Genomic DNA, 23837 nt, shown 5'->3' with positions numbered 1-23837 from the left:
CTGAGATTCCCACCTCCCATCTCATCTTTCTCCAGGGCACTTGCTTATTGGGTGGGGGAGGTCAGAGTCCGTCCCACTCCTCAGCTTCTCTCTCTTGCTTTTGCTGAAGACACACAATACACGTACATAGGCTGTAACACTACTGCATTTCTAAGTTCCTCCCTTCTCCACTCCCAAGGGTCCTATAGCTTCCTCCACCCCCCAGCAACCCAGTTACTCTCCTTCTAGAATCCTGCAAGAGGCTGCCATCTGAAGCGGTGCTTGCTAACCATCTCTGGCCAACCAAAATGTACTTGTCCTATGTTCCAAACTCTCAGAGCCCTGCTACAACCCTGATTTGTTAACGTGATAAACTTGGTTCATGTCACTGTATCAGCGGGTGAAATGGTTTAAAGTATGACACTAGCAGTGATAATCAGCCCACACCAGCCTTCCTAGGGCCTTAAAGAAAAGCAAAAACTTTTCTTTAAGCAAAAGTAAAAAAGCAAAAAGCAAAAAACAAAGATGTCTCCCCTCACTTCAGCCTAGCTTAGTTAACTTATATACAGATCTCTGATAGAAAAAAACAGATTTTTTTAAAAAGCTAATTATTTTTATCAGGTTTTATAAATATTTCACTTTACAGATTCACTTATGTTCTCTAAACTTCAAACCGTTTAAGATGAACATGTGATTCATGCTAAAATTAATAGTTTCTATCTGCCAAACATTTTACACTAAAAGGCAAAAAGAGAAAATGCAGTTTATACTTTAGCACCACACTAGGTATTTTTTCTAAGTATTATGTTTTTCTTAAAGGTCTAAATTCTTATATTTCATTTAGGTGAAAGATAATAGGACTTACAGATTTTTAAAATTTAATATTTAGATTAAAACTTATTCACAAATTTTCCAAAACATTATTATGTGTCTCTTTTCTCCACACCTTTCTGATACAGTAGCTGTGTGTTGACTTTCTGCTAACAATTAGTAATGAATTTCAGAAATGATACTTTTATTTGCTTTTGTTTTCAGAGTTGTGGTGATTTAAGGGGGTTATCATAACATTTTCCTATCCTCTAGAATTGCTCTATAGAATAGCTTGTCCCTGGTCCTTTCATTTCATTCAGCAAGGGAAGAGCAAAAGTAACATAAATTTAATCTCAGTATACATAATGAGATGAACAATATTAAACAGACCATAAATTTGTTGTGTAAAGCTGCCTAAAAAATTACAGATAAAGCAAAATGGTCAGGGTGCTATGTAGACCCTCACGGTCTTTCTGCTGCATGTGTGGGGATGTGTGTGTGTGAGTCCAGGAGCTGCTTTGATCACAGCCAGAGAGGCCGAGTCTGTGTTCCCAGGACCCAACAGGCAGTGCCACAGGCTGTAGCAAAACGTGATGGGAGAAAAATTCTTAAGTGTGGCTCTCCAACCAGTTCTGCCACAGGTAATTTCTTATGTAACCACAGGCATGTCACTCCTTCCCTGAGCTTCTGTTCTTCAACTGAATACCAGGGGACTGACCTGAAGAAAAGCCAAGGTTCCAGCCAGTTCTAGGAGCCTAAGAGTCCCTTTTCTTATAAGCATATTATAGGTACTGGACACACCTAACCACCCAGCAGCCCGGCAAAGATGGCCCATTCCAGGACCAAAAAAAAAGAAAAACCCCCAAAAACTAACAACATCTGGTTCTCCACACTACCAACTTTGGCATGGGCCAAAACAACTTGCAAAAGGCATACATATCAGCATATTGTATTGCTGAGATATGAATAATTCAGTATCTCAAGGCAGCCTCATTATCTGCCTTTGGTCACCCTGAAAAAACAAAGAACAGTCTGCAGGGGAGCACTTGCATGAGGTTTATTAGTTCATAGTTCTGGGCTCCTTCTCATCTTTCAAGGCCATGTCCAGCCCTTTCCGGCTGCCTTGCCAATGCCTGAGGGGCTGATGTTCAGTCACTCCTCATCAGGAAGAGCATTTATTCTTAGGGGGCCACAGGTACGAGCAGCCCACCTGCCTGCCTGATCACATCAAGGGGAGGCCCCTTTTAAGGCCTCAGAAAATTCTGGAAATTCCAGTCTTCCATGTTTGAATAGAGAGCCTTAATCAGTCAGCAAGTAAAAACGAACTAAAACTAAGATTTCTTGGTCACTGCTCTTCCATTATGAAATTGCAACAAGGTTTGAAACATGGAGATCCTTAAGAGCTGAAGAAGAATATAATCAGAGACCCTAGAAACAATACTTTGCATGTCCCAAGAAAAGCTGTATTTTAAAAATTAATGTTATTCTAGAGCTCATCGGCAGGATAAAATATATATTCTCAGTGTGGGGGTAGGAAATAATAAAATCCAAAAGAAGATACTATAAGAATATATTCTATAACAACCAGCCAACCAAATAGACAAAGATGATCTCTGAAAACCAAAACCCCCTACATATTTATATTCTGAGGAAGGCAATTGATTTGATAGAAATGTTCAAACTGGTTTCCCTGAAGGTTACCCCAAATGAATATAACAAATGAATTCCCCGTACACAGTTGCCATGGCAGCCAGTAATACATTGTTCCATGCCCAGGCCCTCTCAGAGCCAGGCAAAAGATTGGGACAAGAAGCTAAAGATGTATTGAGACCTGACCTCTTGTTTTAGTGCTTCTCTCTTAAGCTTTCACATATGTGCTTGTGCTCCTAGAGTGCATACGTGAAGTCAGGCACAGAGGTATGTCTGTTCAGAGGAGTGGAGTCCAGAACAAATCAAGGTGGCCCTAGTGAGCGCGAGGCAACAGACCTATCCTAAGATACTAATTTCATATATTGCCATTATTACGTCTTTCCCATTTTCAGTCTCACGGGGAATGGAGTTGTAGGGACTGACTCTTTTGCACCCAGATACACACATTCATTACTATTAATAAAAAAGAAAAAGGCAGGATTACAGTGTGTACAGGATACAGTGGTGCTCTTCCCAGATTCCTTCTTCAGAGCACACGCTGCCAGGAAGACTGCCTGCTCCCTGCTCCCAGCTCCTGGCAGTACCACTCACCAGGAACTTCCCCCAGCTACAGGGAAGTGCTTCCACTTAGATAACACCCCTCCCAAGGGAGCACCACAGCTGTGACAGGCTGATGCAGAGATACAATTCAGGACCGCTCTGCCATAGCATCCCAGCTCTCCATCTCCCAGAGAATGGGCAGCAGCCTCTTGCAACTACATTACCATTCCGTGTCTCCCTTGCCCAGTCCTGCCTTCCTCACTTCCACCCAGGTCCAGCTCCTGTAAGAACTCTCCAATAAACCTGCCACACGTGACACTCAGAGTCTGTTTGAAGGGAACCCAATCTAAGCTAAAGATTAATGAACATGAATGGGCTAATCCAGACTTGCCAAGCCAAATAAACCTTGGGTTAGCAATTTTTGAAAATGAGTTGCAATCAATTGGAACATGTTTTCCGTGAAACGTTCCCAGTTTAAGGAAAAAAATAGCCTTTTCCAACTGCATTCCTGTATTCACTCTGGATGAGAAGAAATTATTAAACTTTTGAAGCAGAGAAACATGAACATTTTTAACAACCTACCTATAAGAACTGTGGAGGAGATAGTCACATCTGTAAGGTACTTGTGACACACAGGAGGGACCAACTCCTCACATGAGTATCTTACACTCTTTAGGCAACAATGCATTTGCTTGTCCCTGGAGCTCTGTTTAAATGGATGGTTACCCAACGGGGCCACTTACCTCCAGGACGAGCCAGAGCTGTCCTCCCACACAGTGATCCGCTTTGTAAAACATCCCATAAAATTTTACAACATTGGGATGATTCGGAAGAAACTGCAAAATGTTGTATTCTGCTTCAATCTCTTCATCCATATCCTATACAGGGTAAAAAATGCACGCTGGATTAAGTCTAACATCTGAGGAAGGGTACGGGTATTATATAATTTAATAAAGCATATTTACTCTGTATTTTTAATGTCATCATTACTGCATCTTGAAAATAGCTAACAATAGGCATTCACATCCAAATAAAAGCTTCTAATTATTACATCAATAAAATGTCCTTATTATATCCTTTCTTCTTTAATAACACTATTAAAAATATCTATTTTTATTTTAAAATGTCTGAATTTTCAAAGCAGTTTAGGAGAAGTAGCTTGAAGGGACCCAACTCAGCTTAGGACACCTTATAACCTCACTGTGCAAGACAGCTTCCAGCATTACAAGGTGTTCAGTGCTCTCAAAGAAGATGAATGAATGCCACAAGTCCGGACCACCCTGCAACTTAGAAAGAGACTAGACTCTGTATAAGGGAGTGAGAAACATAACCCTTTCCAAGAAAATAACTTTTGAAGAACTCAGAGGGTCAAAACCAAAACAACAGTAAAATGGACAAGAAACAGAAATTCAAAGAATTTTTTAACTCCAAATGGAATCCCCTTCAAAATAAGCTGACAAATCATGACTCATTTTGAATTTCATGCCAGGTTTCATGAAAATCATAACTAAAACCAGGAAAGAAGTTGAAAGCTTAACGTGTATGAGTTATATTGTGGTTGCAATTTACTACCATTACTTACACTGATTGGATCCAAAATTTTTACTGCGGCCAGGCTCCCATCTCTCTTGTTGGTTACCTTGTAGACCTTGCCATAGGTGCCTTTACCTATGGTCTCTATAATTTCCCAGGTATCAGTGGGATCTGGAAGTGATTCAAGTCCAAGCATTGTGGGGTTATAATGAAACAATCCATACAGATGTTTCCTGATGGGGAAAAAAGTTTGTTATGTGCAACAGATCACAGGATTGGGGGCAGTGGGCTTTCAAAACAAGAATATTCTTTTAAAAAAAAAGGGATTTTATTTATTTGAGAGACAGAGATTGAGGGAGCATGAGCAGAGGAATGGACAGAGGGAAAGAGAAGCAGACTTCCAGCTGAGCAAGGACCCCCCCCCCCCAATTTGGGCTGGATCCAGAACCCTGAGATCATAACCTGAGCCGAAGTCAGAAGCTTAACCCACTAAGCCACCCAGGCGCCCATCAGAACAAGAATATTCTTATTTCTTAATTAGCAACATTATGGTACTTTTTTCTTTTTATTTTCCCCTTCTAAGTAGATTACAAAAAAAGTATTTGAAGCCTTCGTAAGTAATGGGGGTAGAAGATGGAGGAGTGGGCAACATGACTCTGATATATCTCTTAAAACAATGATTATAAATGATAAGTTTATATAACCCCTACAGGAAGGAGCCAAAGGACCAAAACGGTTGCTACTGGGGGAAGAGTCTGAAAGCTAAAGGTCTAAGATCTTCGTGCTCAGGTTCTGGTAACCATGAGTAGGCCCCCTGATGGTTGCTGGATTCCAGTCTCCAACCTCCATGTGCAAAGTCTAGGCTGCTAGGAAGGAGAATCTGGTGCCTCCACCAGGCATTAATCAATGTACAGCACCCACTGCTGACCAGGTCTTGGGTCCTGTGAGGATTAGTTAAGCTCAGACTCTATCTATAGCAATAGCCTAGTGTGGGAACCACACTGAGTACTTCACCAGGAGCCACAAACTTGCTTTGTCTATTTAATAAGAACACAGCCCTGTGGAGTTCAAGTACTTTAAGCGCCAGCGGGAAGCTTGACAGGCAAATTAAGTCATCCAGGACTAATCCCATGAAAAAAGCCCCCTTAACTTCAGTTGCTCCCTGAAGAAGGGTCTCAAACCTGGTCTGTTTCTAATTGCAGGGGAGGGGTCAATCTGGCTCCAACAACAAGAGTCATGGCATCCAATCCCCACACAGTGGCCTGGTAGCCATCCACCATGAGCACTTCTGCCTCATCCTGGACATCTCAATTTGCACTTCTAATTCTGATTATTTTCTATACTGCATCCTCCCAAGGTGCAGCCTTCTGACCTGGCACAAGAATCCAGTTTTCATCCCTACCGTTTATGACAGGGGCATTTCAAAGATTATGAAAACCATCACCAAAACAAAATAAAATCCCAGTGAATATGGGGCTGATGCCGGAAAGAACCTGTCTTTTCAGACCTCACCTGGCAGGCACACCAAGTTTCCAAAGGAGCCTACAATCAGCACCAACTCAAGAGCCCAGGCAAGGTTGACCCTGGGCTGAGGAACTGACCCCAAAAGACTGGCTGGACCCCAAACAACTCCTGCCTTTCATCTGCTCATTTCAAGATTCCAATAAATTCCAGCCTTTTCTCCTGGCCAGTGTTTTACAAAAAATCTTTCTTACCACGTTTCACTATTTTTGCCATCTGTACAGTACCTATGCTATCAGTTATTAAATATGTTTAATATTTTTTACTGGATGATTACACTCAAGACAATAAAGAGTTATTCAAAAGTTCAGCCAGATGTTGCTGCCCGTGCTTGCACTTTCAAAACAAAAAGGCGGGGGGAGACAGATCATCAAATAATGGAAGGGAATTACAGACAAGCACAAAGTATTCCTTAACATCATCAGAAGACCAGGAAAAAAAAATGAGCAAGGAAATAAATTTGTCTCGATGAGTTTCAGTGTTCTTTATCGTAAGATCCCCAAAACCTCTCAACACCTTGAGAACTGTTCCAGGCCTAGCTTCTACAACAGCAAAAAGTTGGACCAGCCTGGAGTACTGGTCAAGGCCAGACAGGCTCAGGGGGTACTAGGTAGTGAAATGTGCTTCCTGGAGAGAAGAATCTGGCCCATCAGCTAGCTGGACTCACTGTACACTTGCCAGTGTGGTCTCTGTTCCCCCACCAGCCGGCACACTCCCATCCGGGTTCAGTGTCCTGACAGTAGTGCTCAAGTCAAACTGTCTGCATGATCCTGGCCCTTCCCTGACCAACCCTGAGACGTGAACTGGCTACTCATCTCTCTGTACCTTGGTTTCTTCATCTGCATCATGGAACTGCTGCTATTGCTGATGCAACCCGCTTCACAGAGTTGCTATTAGGATTTGGAGATGGAGCGCGAATAAAGTGAGCATAATGAGAGCCCAGAGAGGGCAGCTGCCATCATAAAAGAATAGTACCAAGTTCTGCTTCAGAATAGGCAAGGCTTAATGGTTTCCTGTTTTGTTTTATCTCACTTTTAGCCATGAACTAAATGAGAACCAAATTAGTTTTACTCCAATCAGTTAATAGTTTCACACAAATGGCTGGAATTTGGTGTGTGCAAATGAAATGAAATCACAGAATGTGGCATCAGGAGAGGACCCTAGAGGCCACTGAATCAAGTGTTTTTCTAATGATGTGGGGCCACAAAACCCTTTTGTTATATTCAATCTCACTTAGGATGCTGATGTTGAAGCTGAAAGAAGCAGCACAGGTCTGGCTGAGGCAGGCTGGGGATCCCTGTGCCCCCATGGGAGACATGTAGGGTGACTAACCATCCTGGTTCACCTAGGACTGCTTTAGCATTGAAAATCCTATGTCCTGGGAAGCCTTTCAGAACTCAGAAAACTGAGATAGTCTCTGAAGCCCCCTCAGAGCATTATTAAAAAAAAAAAAAAAAAAACACTGTTTAAGCACCCCCACTCCACCCCCCCCTTAGTCCCTGTTATATACTAAATTGTATCCCCCCCAAATTTATATGTTGAAGTCCTAACCTCCAGTACCTCCAAATATAACTATACTTGGAGATGTCTTTACAGAGGTAATTAAGGGAAAATGAAGTCATATGCAGAGCACTAATCCAATATGACTGGTATCCCTATAAGAGATTAGGACACAGACATACACAGAAAGACCACGTGAAGACCTAGAGGGAAGATGGTCATACACAAGCCAAGGAGAGAGACAGAAAGATCTTGCCAATACCTTTACCTCAGACTTCAGCCTCCAGAACTGTGAGGAAATTCTATTGTTTGAGCCACCCAGTCTGGGGAATTTTGTTATAGCAGCCCTAGCAAACTAGTGCACTCCCATTTTACAGACGAAGAAAATAAAACCCAGATTGGTGTCATGACTGTTTATAGGCAATGCAAGAATGGGAATCCAGGACTCCCTGGGCCTAATCCTGTGATCTTTGTCCCACAGAATAGAATGAAGGGAGTCAGCTGGTTAACAAAGGTCCTGTCTGACCAACTGCACCAAATATTTAAAGTTCTGTGGTGGGATTACTCCCAATCACATGGAGCCTAAATGCCCCACAGACCTAATGGATGGCAATCTCTGCTCCCCATAGAACAAAAACAACTCACCTGGAGGAACTCATCTACAGTTAGCACCAATGATGGTGAACAGAGGGAGGACCAGGTTCCACCGCCATACCCATCACATCTGTCTGGGCATCCATAGATAAGGTTAAATAAATGTGCAACAGAACATTTGCACAATAACACAGTTGCCCGTCCTTCTCTCTTTAAAATCAATACCTGACTCTATCAACTTTCTGACAATTGATTAAATAGCCCCAACAGTGGCTGCTTATACAGCTCTATAAATGTGGTGGTAATCTGCTCTCAGGGGGCAGCTGGACTAGCCCTGCTGAGAGCCAAAAAGCTGCTCCTGGTCAGAATGTTAACCTTGGAGGAGACCACACTTCTGCCTTTGTCTGTGTCTGGGGCGTGACAGACAGAGCTGGACCTCATGGAAATAGTCATGAGTACAGGGATGAACCCGACACCTCAGGACTGTGCAGAACCTCAGAAGTCCCTGCAGGGGCACCTGGGCTTCCTGCAAGTCCTGAAACAGGACCCCAGTCATTTATTGTCATTTATTTGGACTAGAAATGAAGGGGTAACTTCAGGAGGCTACAAAACTCAGGTTATACAGGCTACTGTCTTTAAAAGACAAACAGGACTAGTCTGTCTCAGCAGAAGAAAGTGATACAGTTCTCAGCGCAGGGTAGGCTCGAGCAGCTCACAAACCAATCAGAAGTCCTATCTGCCTTCACATGTCTATGTGTGCAGTTGCTCTAAAGCAAAGACTCGACGAACACTCTCTGGTTTTGCATTGTGTGAAAAGCGGTTATATCATATTAAAGGAATATATTCCTATCTTTGTCACACATTATTAGCCAATTATCTAGGAGACAGCCAAACCTCTCACTATTTAAGCCAAGGGAGAGACAGATTCATTGATTTAGTAAGAGACTTTACCCTTATGTTAACACAGTCTCTTGGAAGTTAAGAATAATTGTACTTTTTCTTGTTTTGTTCTGTTGTGAGGAGGTAAACTTGCAGAGGTCAGAAGTCACATCCCCTTATGGTAGTTGAGAATATCTTTCTGTGGATGAGGACTAATGGACCAAACATGACTGCTGCTTGCAGTTAACATCAGGGACAGGGCTCACACCACCAGAGAGCAGCTGTTCTGGATCCCTCTTCCCACCAGAAGTGGGGGCTTGCCCAGGTTACACACCACACTACAGTGAGGAGTTTCCCATACAGCTGTAAAGTAATAGCTCAGTGGCTGCTTTATCTTATCAGAATTGAATGTTTAGACTTCCTCAGGAGTTTGGGTTTCAATCATCAGCAGACAAAGTACTTTAAAAAATAAGCTATGGAATATTCTTTTTTGGTTAGGTTTTGTCAAACATGATTCCACAGATTTCTAGTTTCATACATATACACAAAGTCAGGCATTAGGCTTCCTAAAGGAAGAACATCCCGCTACCTAAGAAATGGTATTGCCAAAAAAATTAAACCTGAATCTCATCAAGCTTCTTAAGTACCAATTTACACGAATAAAAAAGAGCAGGATAGTCACATCATAGTACATAGAACTGTCAGTTGCTATGTTGTACCTCTGAAACTAATGTAACACTGTGTGTTAACTGTATTTCAATAAAAAAGGCAGAGCCCATGTTAAATAATACAGTCTGTGTACAATAAGCAAAATCCAGACTTAAATCTCTCCAAGAAACTCTCCAAGACAAATGATCCAATATACTCCAAAAATAAGTTGCAAATAAAAATAAATTGAGAAGGATAACCTCAGGATTAAAAGAGGCTTATAATACATATCAACTGTGAAATAAAATGTGGATTCACAAAAAAAACACTAAATTATAACATTTATAAGATACTCAGATCACCATTAGTTATTTAATGATTATTAAGGAAGGAATTTTTAATTTTGTTTTAGTTGTTATAATTGTATTTGTGGGTTTGTTTGTTTTTTTTAAGATTTTATTTATTTATTTGACAGACAGAGATCACAAGCAGGCAGAGAGGCAGGCAGAGGGGAAGCAGAGAGTCCAATGCGGGGCTCGATCCCAGGACCCTGAGATCATGACCCAAGCCGAAAGCAGACGCTTAACCCATTGATCCACCCAGGTACCCCTGTGGCTATGTTTTCAAAAAGGTTCCTTATCGGAGTGCTTGGGTGGCTCAGTGGGTTAGGCATCTGCCTTCTGCTCAGGTCATCATCCCGGGTCCTAGGATTAAGACCCACTGGGCTCCCTGCTCAGTAAGGAGTTTGCTTCTCCCTCTCCCTTGTGCCCTCTCTCCTTTCTGTCTCTTTCTACCAAATAAATAAAATCTTAAAAAAAAAAAAAAGATTCCTTACCTTTTAGCAGTACACACTGAAATATTAACAGGTGTAACAATATGAGGAAAAAATAAGAAGGGGTATACATGACAAAACATTGGCCATGAGTGGTAATTATTGAAGCTGAGTACATGGTGGGGGCAGGGGTGGAGTTCAAGGTTATATTCTATTAACTTTCCTATGTTTTTCAATTTCCATAATGAAGTTTTTAAAATTCAGTTTAACTAATGTATGTCAGTGTACATTCTGGAATTTATACACCTGGTCAACCCTACCTCCCTGAAGAGTTTCCCCACCACCACCCTTGATAATATTCTAAAAAGTCTCAAAGTCCCATGTAGACTAGCACTTCATTCATGTAAGAAACAATAAACCTTTAACCAACAAAAACATACCCCAGAATTTGACACTAAAGCACCAACACTCAGACTGTCAGAAAGTCACCTTCTCATTCCCCCTTCCGCTGACCGAGGCACAGTCAGTGCCCCTCTGTGGCTGATGTCCCAGCCCAAACTGCCATTAAATACAGAACCATAGTTAGGAATAACTAATGAACTGCTGAACAACACAGGAAAATCAATAGGCAGAAGAAGCAAGTGACCTTCTTCTGTCCATCCAACTCCTGCTCTTTCTTTCTGAAGAAAGAAAAAGGAAGGAACATCAATTTACAGACACTGAAATGAACAAAAAGACTCATCACCACAAAGATCTATAAACCTTTCCATCATGTCCCTGAAAAAGAAACTGCCCAATGGCATGAAGTTGAATTTGCCCAAGGCTAAAAACACAGTCACATAAAAGAAGAGAGAAATGCATACTAACTAGCTGTGTGGGCGGCCCCTGTGCAGCTGATAAAAGGCTTAGAAAGCAAATGAAGTATAGTCTAAGGTGAGCTTTGACTCTGGCAATAAAAGGACCCGATAGAACAAATTTCACATGATGCCCTTAAAACTGATGTGTTTACTGAGGAAGGGGGAAAAAAACTAATCCAAAGGAGGAAAATGCTCTTGACAAATTCCTTGTTCATTCACCTGTATCTTTTCAGAGGCTCTAAGAGCTGGCATCAACATGGGGTCAAAAACAAATAGATGATCTCAATTCTTCCAGCGTTGAAGTGAGCACTAAACATCCTCATTCTGAAGTGTGGCCATTTTTTCCAGGGCCTTGGCTTTTTCCTTGTGCTTTACCTGTCGCTTCTTTGATTAATCCAAAGCTAGACCTCGTATATTCCAAGGTGGTTGTACACTATCTCCCCTTCTTTCAATAATAGGTCATACATTAGAAAAAATTACCATAAAATTTAGTCCTGTGCATTCAGTAGTTTCTAAATGCTCATTGTATGCAACCCCTGATTAGGTTCTACAACAAATATAGGTAAGAGTAACAAACTCAACTCTGCTTTTGAGGTTCTAAACTTGTTTAGAAAACCCTTATGACTTCTGGGGCAAAATGGAGAAATGAAGTCAGGTACTGACTTTCCTTAAATCTAAGTGCATGAACAATGTTAACAACAAAAAGCTGAAATCCAGCAAACAAAACAAAAACATATTAGCAGCAATTAAATAAAAGAAATGATAAAATTTCATGCCATAATCTTTGAAAAGCGGCATTCAGGGAAAGTGAGAGATAGAAAATCCCACAGTCACTGCTGTGCTCAACCATGCTCTTTCTTCTCCCAGAAGCGTGGTAGGTTTTGGAGATGGTGAGTAGATAGAATGCTAAAAAAAACCTTAGCAACACTCTTTATCTAAAAAGAAGTAATCAGAGAGGGAGAATTAACAGCAGGGAAATGAATCAAGGCTCATTCACTTATATACTCAATAAGAATTTATTAAGAAACTCTTGCATAATCACTCAAAACTAGGCTCCATGGGTCATTAAAAGGAAGTAGAAGAAATAACCAGGTTCTATTCAAAAACAAACTGCATTTCCAACGATATGCAGGAAAGATGCCTCCTGCCAGGTGAGATGACCTTAGCTCAGCACTTGAAACAATATTTCAGAAAGAAGAGCAAAACCAGTATCCATCAACCATGACTGCACCTAATGCCTAATACCTGTACATCAGGGAACAAGATGAATAGGTCTTAGAAAGATGGACATTTCCTGATATAGTTCCTGAATATCACAGCAGAGAGAGAATTTTTCAGTTACCCCAAAATAAAACAAAAACAACAAAACAAAAAAAACTCTCAGGCTGCCCTCTACAGCAACACTCAATACTTAACACAAAAAAATACATAATCTATGTGTACAAAGTTCTGAAGGAGAAAAGGTTTGAACAAGTATTTTTATGTTTAGCCAGATTGCTGTTCAAGTATAAAGACAACAGACATTTTCTGACTCAATAACTCAATGACTCTGTGAGTCTCACTTGAAAAAACAAAACAAAACAAAAAAATGACTTGAGTCCCAAATCCAGAAAACCAAGAGATAAATGTGGAGCTCTAGTAAAAAGTCTGATAGGGAGAACTGAACCTAGACACATTTAGAAATTAGGTTAAACGACAGTATGAAGTACATTTATTTCATACTGGCAATGTTACACATTTCAACAATAAAAAGCAATAATAAACCAAATTCAACAGCTTGGGGAGAGGTAGAAGAAAAAATAAAGGTAGAATTTCCTAACATTTCTTTCCTTATAAAGATGATAAATCAAGAAATTAAGACTTAAGTATTTGAAATTTTAAAGTTAACCAAGTAAAATAACAATATCAGCAAAAATAAGGACAAAGTGTATGTGATAATTTTCTTATCCATCTCAGTAAGTAGTCAACAGATAATTGATTAATTGATAAGTAGAGGTTAAAACCACTATGTAAATTTATAAAAGAAATCTCTAAAACACCAAAAAACAGACTACAAATTTTCAACATTATCATGAAAAAGTACACTTATTCACATTTGACACATACATACACCATACAAAGAAAAGACAATCCATAGGGTAAGGGATGAGTTTGGGGGTAGGGATGAAGGAATCATTAAAAACAGAAAATATGGGGCTCCTGGGTGGCTCAGTTGTTGAGTGTCTGCCTTCAGCTCAGGTCAGGATCCTAGGCTTTATGCTCAGCAGGGAGCCTGCTCGTCCCTTTCTCCTGGATCGCCCCCCACCACCATCACATGTGTCCTGTCTCTCTCTCTCTCTCTCTCTCAAGTAAATAAATAAAATCCTTTAAAAAAAATAAAAGAAAAACAAAATATAATGTAAATTTAAAAGTATTCATCTTATAATAAATATATTTCTTAATGAGGCCGAAATATAGAACAAACCAAACTGTAGAGATCCACATCTAAAATAAACTCTCCAAGAGACTCTTTATAACTCAGAAAGTTTAAAAGTAAAAAAGACATCAAAGATAAACCAGGAAAATGGTAAGGAAAAAGAAAAAAATTCATAATCTTAATAACAGAAAGGAGCAAATTCAAGGCAAAAACTATTAAAGAACATAAAGTGTTATTTATACATTCAGTAATAATAAGTAAGCAATTACTATGCACCAGGAAATGTTCTACACACTATTAGAATCACTAAAGTTTGTCAATAATGTACTTACACATGTTATAAATCACCACCAAAACAAAGTGATGAAATTCATTAAAAAAAAAAAAACCCTAGAAGAAACCAACAAAAGACAATAATAGCAATAGACATGGTTAACCATGACAGAACAAGAAGAGACAAAGTAATAAGAAATATACACAATACAATCAATATGGCTAACCCATCAGATACATATCATATATATCTATAACTACATAGATATCTACATATATATATCTATAACAACATAGTTATAGATATATCTAACATAAAACTTATTTTCAAGTACTTTTTAATTTTAAATTTAATTTTGATCAAAGAAGGAAACTTAGATTCATCATATTAACAGACTAAAAAAGAAAATCCATATGATCACCTCAACACATCCAGAAAAAGCAATTGACAAAATTCAACATCCATTCAGGATTTTTTAAAAAATGCTCAGCAAAGCAGAAATAAACATGTACGTCTTCAACTTAACAAAGGCATCTACAAAAACCTAGAGTTCCCATCACGTTCCCATCATGTACATGTTTATTTCACCTTCAGTTTAAGGTGAAAAACTGAATGCTTTCACCTTAAGATCAAGAACAAGGCAAGGATGTCTGCTCTCATCACCTCTGTTTAACATTGCAGGGAAACCAGTGCAATTAAGGCAAGAAAAAGAAATTAAAAGCATCCACATTGGAGATTAGAAAGGAAGAAACAAATGGACTTTATTTGCAGATGACATGTTCATCTACATAAAAAATCTGATAGCATTTATAATAAGGCTACTAGAATTAGTGAATTTATCAAAATTATAAAATACAAGGTCAATATTTTAACATCAATAATATATCTGTATTACTAAAAAGGAAAAGTTTTCAACAAAAAATGCTGAGACAATTATATAGCCATATACCAAAAGAGAAGAGGAACCTCTACCTTTTTCTCTCATATACAAAAATTAACTTTAATTGAGCCTAGAACAAATGTAAAAGTTTAAAATTCTACTAGGTAAATATACAAGAATGTTTATTGTAGCATTGTTTCTAATAGAAAACCAGATACAAACTTAAGCTCCATCATTAAAAAAAATCATGTAATAAACCATAATAATTACATAAAATGAAATACTATCCAAACACATGTAACCATTTAAAAGAAAGAAAATAAATTTTGTGTCAATTAATATGGAAAAAAATAACAAAATAAAAAATTATAGTTTTTAAAAATTATTGAACATCATGTAAAGATAACTTCTGTGTAAATAAAAAGAATATTTAGGGGCGCCTGGGTGGCTCAGTGGGTTAAGCCACTGCCTTCGGCTCAGGTCATGATCTCAGGGTCCTGGGATCGAGCCCCGCATCCCGCTCTCTGCTCAGCAGGGAGCCTGCTTCCTCCTCTCTCTCTGCCTGCCTCTCTGCCTACTTGTGATCTCTCTCTGTCAAATAAATAAATAAAATCTTTAAAAAAAAAAAAAAGAATATTTACATGTATAACTATTTTATGTGTATGTTTATGTGTATCTATATATCTGTATCTTTACATACATATTTTCCAGAAAGCTACAAAAAAAACTCTTAAACTTTAGGAAGAGGTACCAGGAGTCAGAGAAATTAGAAAAGGTAACGATTAATATAATTTTTGGAAAATTTAGACCTTTCTATACTATTCATTCTTTTTTTTTTTTTTGGCTAGTGCATATATTATTTTATTTGAAAAGCTAAACCATTTTTTTAAGCAAATAAGAGCTCTCTACAGAGGAGATCATTCTGGCCCAGATGCCTGCTGAGGTCATGGGAGAAGAGAAACCATGTGAAGCTGTAAAAGCCCATCTGAGAAGCAGAAGAAAACAGAGAAGGAAGAAACCAAAAGGACCATACTAAAAAGAGGACTGGCAAGGGGGTTCACTACCAATTCTAAATCCAGGCACTCTGAGGCCTGATAAGCTTTGTCTGTCCTTATACATCCATGAAATTTCCTACTGCATTCTTCTAAGAAGCTGCCTCTTCTCACAAGCAAATTTACGTCCCTCACAAGCTAGTTTTAATTTCTAACAACCCCAAAGGAGCCTGGCCTGTACCCTTTTTGAATACCTTGCTTTATTCCACAGTGGAGGTGCTGCCTTACCTTGCTGAAAATGAAGCAATCTGAAGCATGTACCCGGTAAACTCCTGCAGTCAGTCAGGCCTAGCAAGTATGATTTAAATAGAAACTTGTCCAACAAGGTTTTCTACTTGTGAGAAAATTTATGAAAAAGATTGCCATCTCTGCATATGTTATTCAGAATATTTTATCTAAATGTTATAGTAAGCTCTGTATGAATTACAAATCATAGAGGAATGCTTTTAAACTCAGAGAATAATTTTTAAAAAGAAATCAGAAAAGTAAACAGTGAAAGTTTAGAGGAAGGGGAAAGTTACACAAATATCAAATATAATAAACTCCCAGAGACACCTCAAAAAAGAAAACACCATAAAAGCATGAACACACTACAGTATAATTCCAAACTAACATAAAAGCAAGTATGTGATAAAATTGTAAAGGTTGGTAAGAGACTAGAGCCATTTTTAGGAACTGACTTCTTAACAAACAACCTACCTATACAAGGCTACATAGAACCATTCAAGTACAGCTTAGATGCCATCTCTTTTAGGAGGCCTTTCCTAATCTTCCCATTAGAGGTGACCTTTCCTTTATGGTCTCACCGTATCAATACTCTTTTCTAGCAGTTACCACAATGCCTGACATTTACACATCACATGTTGGTCTTCTCCAAGTGGTCTCCTAGAGAACAGGGGTCATGCCTTCATAATTTTTTATGCCTCATAGGCAAATACCCATTGTATAAGTGCTCAATAAATTGTTGAATACAAGATTAAAAATCATAACTTTAAGAACCAATAAAGTTTTCCTAATTAAAAAACAACAGCTGTAGTTTCATAGAGCACTAAGAAAATGAGGAAAAATAAATGAAGAAAAATACGACAACAACGACACTCAAAATTCCACCATCCCAACTCATAACCACTCTTAACTATAAATATCATTGCAGATAAACACACAAAATCATTGATTCATTCATGTCACAACCTTGTTTAAACAAGTAACCTGTGATGACTTCAACGATAAATTCATTGTAGTCTAAATTCTTCAGTCAGATATTTAAGACCTCAGCAACCTAAATGCAGCCTTCCTTTCCTGTCTTAAAACTCCTTTCATTTCTCTGTATCAAGCTTATGATGATTTTCAACCAACCCCCCTGTCATTTCCTGAATCATCCTTGGATGTAATTTTGCCCAAATGATTTCTACCATCAGAGTGTTCATTCCACAATATCCATTAATCACAAATCCTACCAGCCCTTCAAGAGCCAGCTCATGTTCCCTTATCCCTCCATGAATAGGCAGCTACTTTTCCTCTGAAACTCTATAGTGCTCATATATGATAAGCGGGTCTGTGGTGTCATTTTGTGAATAAACCTCAACTGCCAAATGAGGTCCCAAGCACCATAAAGGCAGAGACTGTCTAATTCATATGAATCCCCTCTGCATTTACATTGGCTGTCACTCAACGAACATTTGTGAAACAAAGGAAGAGACTGAGTATAGTTAAACAGGGAGTGCTGAATGTTGGAGTCTCAAAGCAATGACTTCAGCTGATCCTTGAAGAAAATATACGCCTTGGATTAGCGGAGTGGGGGCTGTGTGAAAGACATTCAAAAAAGAAAAAATAACGGAGACATTTTGGGCATTTCAGTAAGAAAGCCCATCATTGTGCAGGGCTATTCCATATATTTCAGAATTGTGTGTCCCAGCTCATTATGTACCAGCCACTTTCTATTGTGATAACCAAAAACATCCCCCAGCACTGCTTCCAGGTAAGAAGGATAAATTGAAGGCACTACAGAGGGGTCATGGGTATCTGGAGAGGGAATTCATGAGTCCTGATCATATCTGGCTGGAGAAAAAGAATTACTTCCACCAAAGAAGTGAGAAGAACACCCAGCACTATCCATCTTTGAACCCCTCATGTTGCTATGGAGGAAGTAAGTCAACTGACAATGACTCCTTTTCATCTCTTTCCCAAGAGCTTCATTCATGCACATACTGAGTGAGAAGCAGTGAAAATTAAGGTAAAGAACATGGTCTCTAGTCCCGAGACTGATCAAGTCCTAGCTTTTATACTTACTAGCTATGTTGGCAAGGGAAGAAATGTTCAACCCTTCTGTGCCTTGGTCTCCTCACCCATAAACTGGAAATAATGAAAGTACTCACCACTTAAAGTTGTGTGGTAGTCCCAGCAAATAGGAAGCACAAAATATATCATTTATTATTACATTTTGGAAAAATTTGCTAGCTGGAAAAGAGGAATATCACTACTAGATACTTTTTACAACCTATAAAACCTCATCGATTGTAGGGAACATTTACTGAGTAAGTACTGGACATTGGACACTATACCAGATGGCACAGCTCCATGAGGCAATAACTACTACTATTCCTATTTTACAGATAAGAAAACTGATATACTGAGAGCTTAAGGAAGTTAAGATGGGAGCCAGGATTTAAATCTTTTTGTTTACCCCACTCTGCCTCATTGCATTAATAAGTATTGAATGAGCATTTGCTACTTATCTGGCATATTTCCAGGTGTTGAAGATACAACAATGATCAAAATAGACCAAAACCACACCTTCACGGAGCTTATATTCTAGTAGGGGGAGAGAGAAAATCAACAAAATAAATAATATATATAGAGAGATATTATATATATATTTATATACAATATATTACATATGTTTATATATAATATATAATATATATTTATATATAAATAATAAATACATAAATAAATAAATAATATATAGATGATAGGTAGCGATCAACTTCTATGAGAAAAATAAAGTAGAAAAGGTGACTAGAAAGTCAGAGTGGGTGGTAGGCAAGGTGGTAGCAGGACCAGGAAATATGCACTGAGCAGGGTACATTTAAGAAATGACAGGAAAAAGATGGAAGAGTAAAATCTGGGGGGAAACTGTTCCAGATACAGAATACAGTAAGCACAAAGGCCCTGAGGCAGGAGTTTACTCAGCATATTCAAGGAATAGGAAGAAGCCAGTTGTGGCTGCACTGGAATAACCAAGGGAGAGAAATAGATGGTGGAATCAGAGAGATATGGGACAGGGAGGAGCAGATAAATCACATAGGTCTTTATCAGCCTTTGTAAGTTAAAGACCTGGCTTTTATTTAAACCGAGATCAAAAGCCATTAGTGGAATCTGAACAGTAGGGACATGATCTAATTTATGTTAGGTTACTTTGGTGGCTATGCAGACAGTAGACTGAAGGAGGTGTCACTTGAAGATCCCTTAAGAGCAGTCCAAGTTATCATTAGCAGGAAAAAAAGGAGCAACGCCTTCTTCAGTTCCAGCAGGTGTGATCACAATGGATTTTTTTTTTTTTTTTTTTTCAGAGTAAAGTGCTTGGGAAGCCTCTTTCCACCCTATTTATGATGTCTTGTTGAATACATCAGTTGTAGGGAACCCTCATTCAATTACACAGCCACTGGGAACCTTTCTAAAACAGGCTATCAGGTGCATCCACAGCGGCTGGCTAGAAATCCTTGCATTCTCACTCATCACTCCTCAATGTTACCTTTTAGAACATGAACTTGAGCAAAGAATTGGTTGTCCCTTCTTAGCACAAAGTTGGTCTACTATAGTTGAGACATTTAGAACACGGTCAAGTGGTAAAAATACAGAGTCCAAAGAGAGCTAGGCTTAAGCCAGACATTCCACAAAATGCATACTTGAATACCCACTCTGAGCAAGCCATTGAAAGACTTTAAAATGAATCAGACTCAGTCCTGACCTAGCATATGGTTCATACAGTGAAAGGATACAGCTTAAATGCAAGTTACTATACAGCAATAAGTATACACTCTGGACAGCAGACTATACACTATAGTTAGTGTATAGTCTAACTATAAAGAGGGGGACGGTCCATCCAGCTGGGAAGATCTGGGGATGGCATCTGACTCAGGCCTTAAGAGGAACTAGAGCTGGATACACACAGATGAGTAGGCTAGCTGGGCAGATGGAGCAAAAGTAGAGAATGGAAAATGGGGGACTTAAGATGGGAACCATGGGTGGGAGAGTTTGGGAGGACCCAGGCACACCCATAAAAATCCCTTAGCAACTTATTTAAAATGCATATTCTGAGCTCACGCCCAGCAATTTTGAGTCAATAGTGGGTGGAAGAATCTATATTTTTATCAAGAACCCTCAAGTAATTTTAAAGTTTACCACTCAACTCCACACCTACTTTGAGAAACAATGGTGGAGATGAGTTAAAACCATCCCATGTAATTTCTCTTATTATTCTCTCTCAGATAATCCTGTTTATTTCCTCTAAGCATTAATTGCTACAGATACTATTTTTGCATCTACTTATTTATTTACAACTGATTTACTCCATAGAGTATGAGCAATGACTTTTCACCTTGGAACATAAGATTTCACCACAGAAAACTAAAATTATTTTTCTAAGTAAAAATAAGGATTCTACAGAATGTGTTCTATTTATTAATGCTGTTTCAGCTACTGTGGTTTTTGTAAAGTACAAGTGTTTCCACAAATGAGATGCATTTTTAGGCAGGTAAATGAGACTTTTTTACTGATAGGTATCACCCCCAAATTCATATACTGAAACCCTAATCCCCAATATGCTGGTATTTGAAGGTGAGGCCTTTGGGAGGTCATTAGGTCATGGGGGTGGAGACTTCATGAATGGGCTTCCTACCCTTATAAGGAGACACTAGAGAGAGTGCTCTCTCCCTACCATGTGAGGACAAAGTAAACCAGTAAGTGGGCTCTCAAAAGAACTCAACTGTTCTGGTACCTTGATCTGGATTTCACAGCCTCCAGAATGATGAGAAATAAATTTCTGTTGTTTAAGCCACCCACTCTACAGTATTCTATTGTAGCAGACCAAACTGATTAAGAGAGTCAACAAGCTACACCATGGATCAAAATGGAAAACTATATGATCCAATCATTGAAGGCTATATATGGATGGGAAGAAAATCTTTCAAATTTGCAAGATTTTTTTTCTAACAAGTTCCAAATTATTTCACCTGTATGTAAGTAATTAATCAGCACTCCTGTGGACAATCAATAAATCCCGTCAGCTCTGCTCTAAATACAAATTCCTGAATATGGGTATCTGCCACGACCACCACCACTGCCCCACAATCAGGGCCACCGCAAGCCACCAAGGAGCCTTTTGAGCAAATGAGAAAAAAGACTCCTCACCAGCTCAGCCAGGCCCCTCCGCCAGGGAACCAAGCACAGCACGGCCACCTCCTAGAGGGGACCAGGCCATTCTTGTCCCCCCTGGCCCACAGTCTCGGGCTCCCTTCCGGTCCTCGACTTCAGTTCTCACCTCCTGCAATACCCCACTCCCGGCCCTCCCCCAGTCTGCTCTCCACGCAGCTATGAATGCCATCTTTTTCACAGTTGTGTCAAATGCCACTGCACCTAGCACAGGATCCAGCCTTTTCCCACCGCGACCCGAGAGACCCCTCTCTCCCTTGCTGCGGGTCACTCGCCACCGCCATCTTGCTGTCCACGCAGCACTCGGCATTCCCTGCCACCTCGGGTCTGTTTGGTTATCCTTGCTATTCCCGGGCCGAAAACCTCCGCCTGCTCCTTCCCGCCCTGCAGTTCGGAAACCTCCTTCCCACCATTCACAGCTCCATTTGTTTACCTCGGTCTCTGAGGAATCTTCTGGAACCACCTTACTCACGGTGGACCCTGAGGCGGGCGGGCGGGAGTGTGTGGGATGGGCTGGGGTCCCGCGAGGCGTCCCCAGCAGCCGTCCATAGGCTGCAGTTGGGACAGGAGTGAGGAAGAGCGCCGCCTGAGGAGGGAGGCGAGCTCTGTGAGGGGCTCTTCCGGCAGAGTCCCAAGCTGCAGCAGAGAAAGTCTGAAGTTGGTTTGTGTGGGGCTTCTCGGCTATTGAATCTTACGTTGGACCTCCATTTGGGCAGGTGGCCCTGATGGGGTGAGGGAGCAAGGAGAGGCGCTACGCGAGCACCCCACCACGACGAGGGAGGCCAGGAAGCAGGAGCAAGGCTAAGAGGAAAGTCTCCCTTCGCCCCACTGTGCGTGCTCGCGAAGGGAACCAAGTCTGGCTGCTGCGGACAAAGCCAGTAACCGCACGGAGCCAGGCTAATTCCAGAGCAAGAGAAGCAAGGGACTGCAATGAATTGGAAAGCAGGACACCTGGTCTGCAGCGGCAGGCTTAGCTTTCTGGGATCCCGGCAAATATCTTAAGTCTCTTCATCTCTTTGTGCCTCTGTTTCCTCTTCTGAAGAATGAGGTGGTTGAACGAAAATCACTGTTTCTCAAAGTTTCCTGCAGGCACTGCTCACTGTACTTGCTCACACCCAGGCCTGCTGACACCGAATCTTAGGCAGGGTGGGAACTAGCATTTTACAGGGCACCCAAGGTGATCCCAATGATCTCTAAGTTCCCTTCTCTAACGTTCTATGAATTTTAAACCTTAAACCTATACAAATATTGGGGGTAGGGGTGGAGAGTCATGGCATAATTGACTTTATTTACTATCATTCAAATTGCCATGTTACCAAATCACAAATCAGTCACGATGTTGCACTCACTTAGGAAAAATACACAACCACAGCTATGACCAATGATTAACTAAATGATCAGATTTTTCACTTCCTCACCAAAGCATGGGGAACTTTATCTTAGCTTTAGCTGCCTTAAACCTTTCCGAGTGAAATACATTAAAAATAACTGCAAATTACTGATGACTAATGCCCTTCAATCTGGCCTCAAGCTGAGAAATTCTGTGCAAAATAAAGTGGTTTATAATCCCACACATCCGTTCTATTATAAACTGCAGGTGGCAAATCAAGTGGCTATGAACAATGATGTGTGTGTGTGTATGTGTGTGTGTGTGTGTGTGTGTGAGAGAGAGAGAGAGAGAGAGAGAGAGAGAGAGAGAGAAATCAATACTCAAGGAGGGTATTTCTTCACTCCTTTAAATTCCCCTTTAATGGGAATTTAACAGCCCAGGCAAAAGGCAGATAGATGCAAGCTGGAAGCTCCAGGAATCTGGGTGGTGCCTCATAAAGGCCTGAGGCTAGAGTGGTGGTGTGTCCCCCCTCCGCCAGCCCCCCCACCTCTGCTGCACACCAGCCAAGGCCAGCTGCGCCTGCCCTTTGCGGAAAAGCAATCTAAAGGAAACACAGAAGCAAGCCGGAAGGAAAATAATTGCAACTCACACCGATGACCTATTTTCTGAATCCAGCTTATCCGAGATTGGTTTCTCAGTCCTCCAAAAAGCAGCAGAACACTTCATGGCCAGAACATGGTGTCTTTGAGGAGTGTATGGACCAGAATGTATGACAGACACATTGTCACCAGAGGACTTTTTTCTGACCGAGGTTCCAAGTGGTGTTGGGCTCAGATAGCTATTGTGAGAGGGGCTGGTAAATCTACGAAATCCTTGGTGGCTTTGCTTCCCTGCTAGCCAAGATTAACATGATGCTAATGGCTTGTGAACCTGATCTGCTTAGTGTCTCCTACCAGCAGAAGCAGCAGAATCAAAACCATCTTCCCAAGCCCCATGTGCACATCATGTAATATCGCCAACTTTATATTCCCCCCCACTTGAGGGTACATTACCCCTTCATTCCAGACATGATACAAACATCTTTTTCTAAGTCAAGCGCTAAGCAAAGCCCGTAGGCAGACCCACCTGTGAGTTTCTGATTTGGCTTCTCAAGGAAGGAAAAGTGACTT

The 23837-nt window shown here is 40.3% G+C and overlaps 1 protein-coding gene across 1 annotated transcript in view; it reads right to left on the bottom strand.

The window, feature by feature from the left end:
- The window catches only part of LOC111140755 (myosin IIIB), a 427320-nt gene that overhangs the window by 375780 nt on the left and 27703 nt on the right, over positions 1 to 23837 (bottom strand). The window contains exons 2-5 of the mRNA XM_022492953.1: positions 21772 to 21924; positions 6859 to 6923; positions 4562 to 4745; positions 3723 to 3857 (exon numbers count right to left, since the gene is read on the bottom strand). Coding sequence (XP_022348661.1) covers positions 3723 to 3857; positions 4562 to 4745; positions 6859 to 6923; positions 21772 to 21924 — 537 coding nt within the window. The remainder of the gene's footprint in view (positions 1 to 3722; positions 3858 to 4561; positions 4746 to 6858; positions 6924 to 21771; positions 21925 to 23837) is intronic.

The sequence above is a fragment of the Enhydra lutris genome, unplaced genomic scaffold, assembly GCF_002288905.1.
Source record: "Enhydra lutris kenyoni isolate GAN:26980312 unplaced genomic scaffold, ASM228890v2 scaffoldscaffold1, whole genome shotgun sequence".
In the NCBI taxonomy this organism is placed as follows: domain Eukaryota; kingdom Metazoa; phylum Chordata; class Mammalia; order Carnivora; family Mustelidae; genus Enhydra; species Enhydra lutris.
Note: the sequence above shows the minus strand (reverse complement) of the source record. Positions and strands in the feature narration are given on the sequence as shown.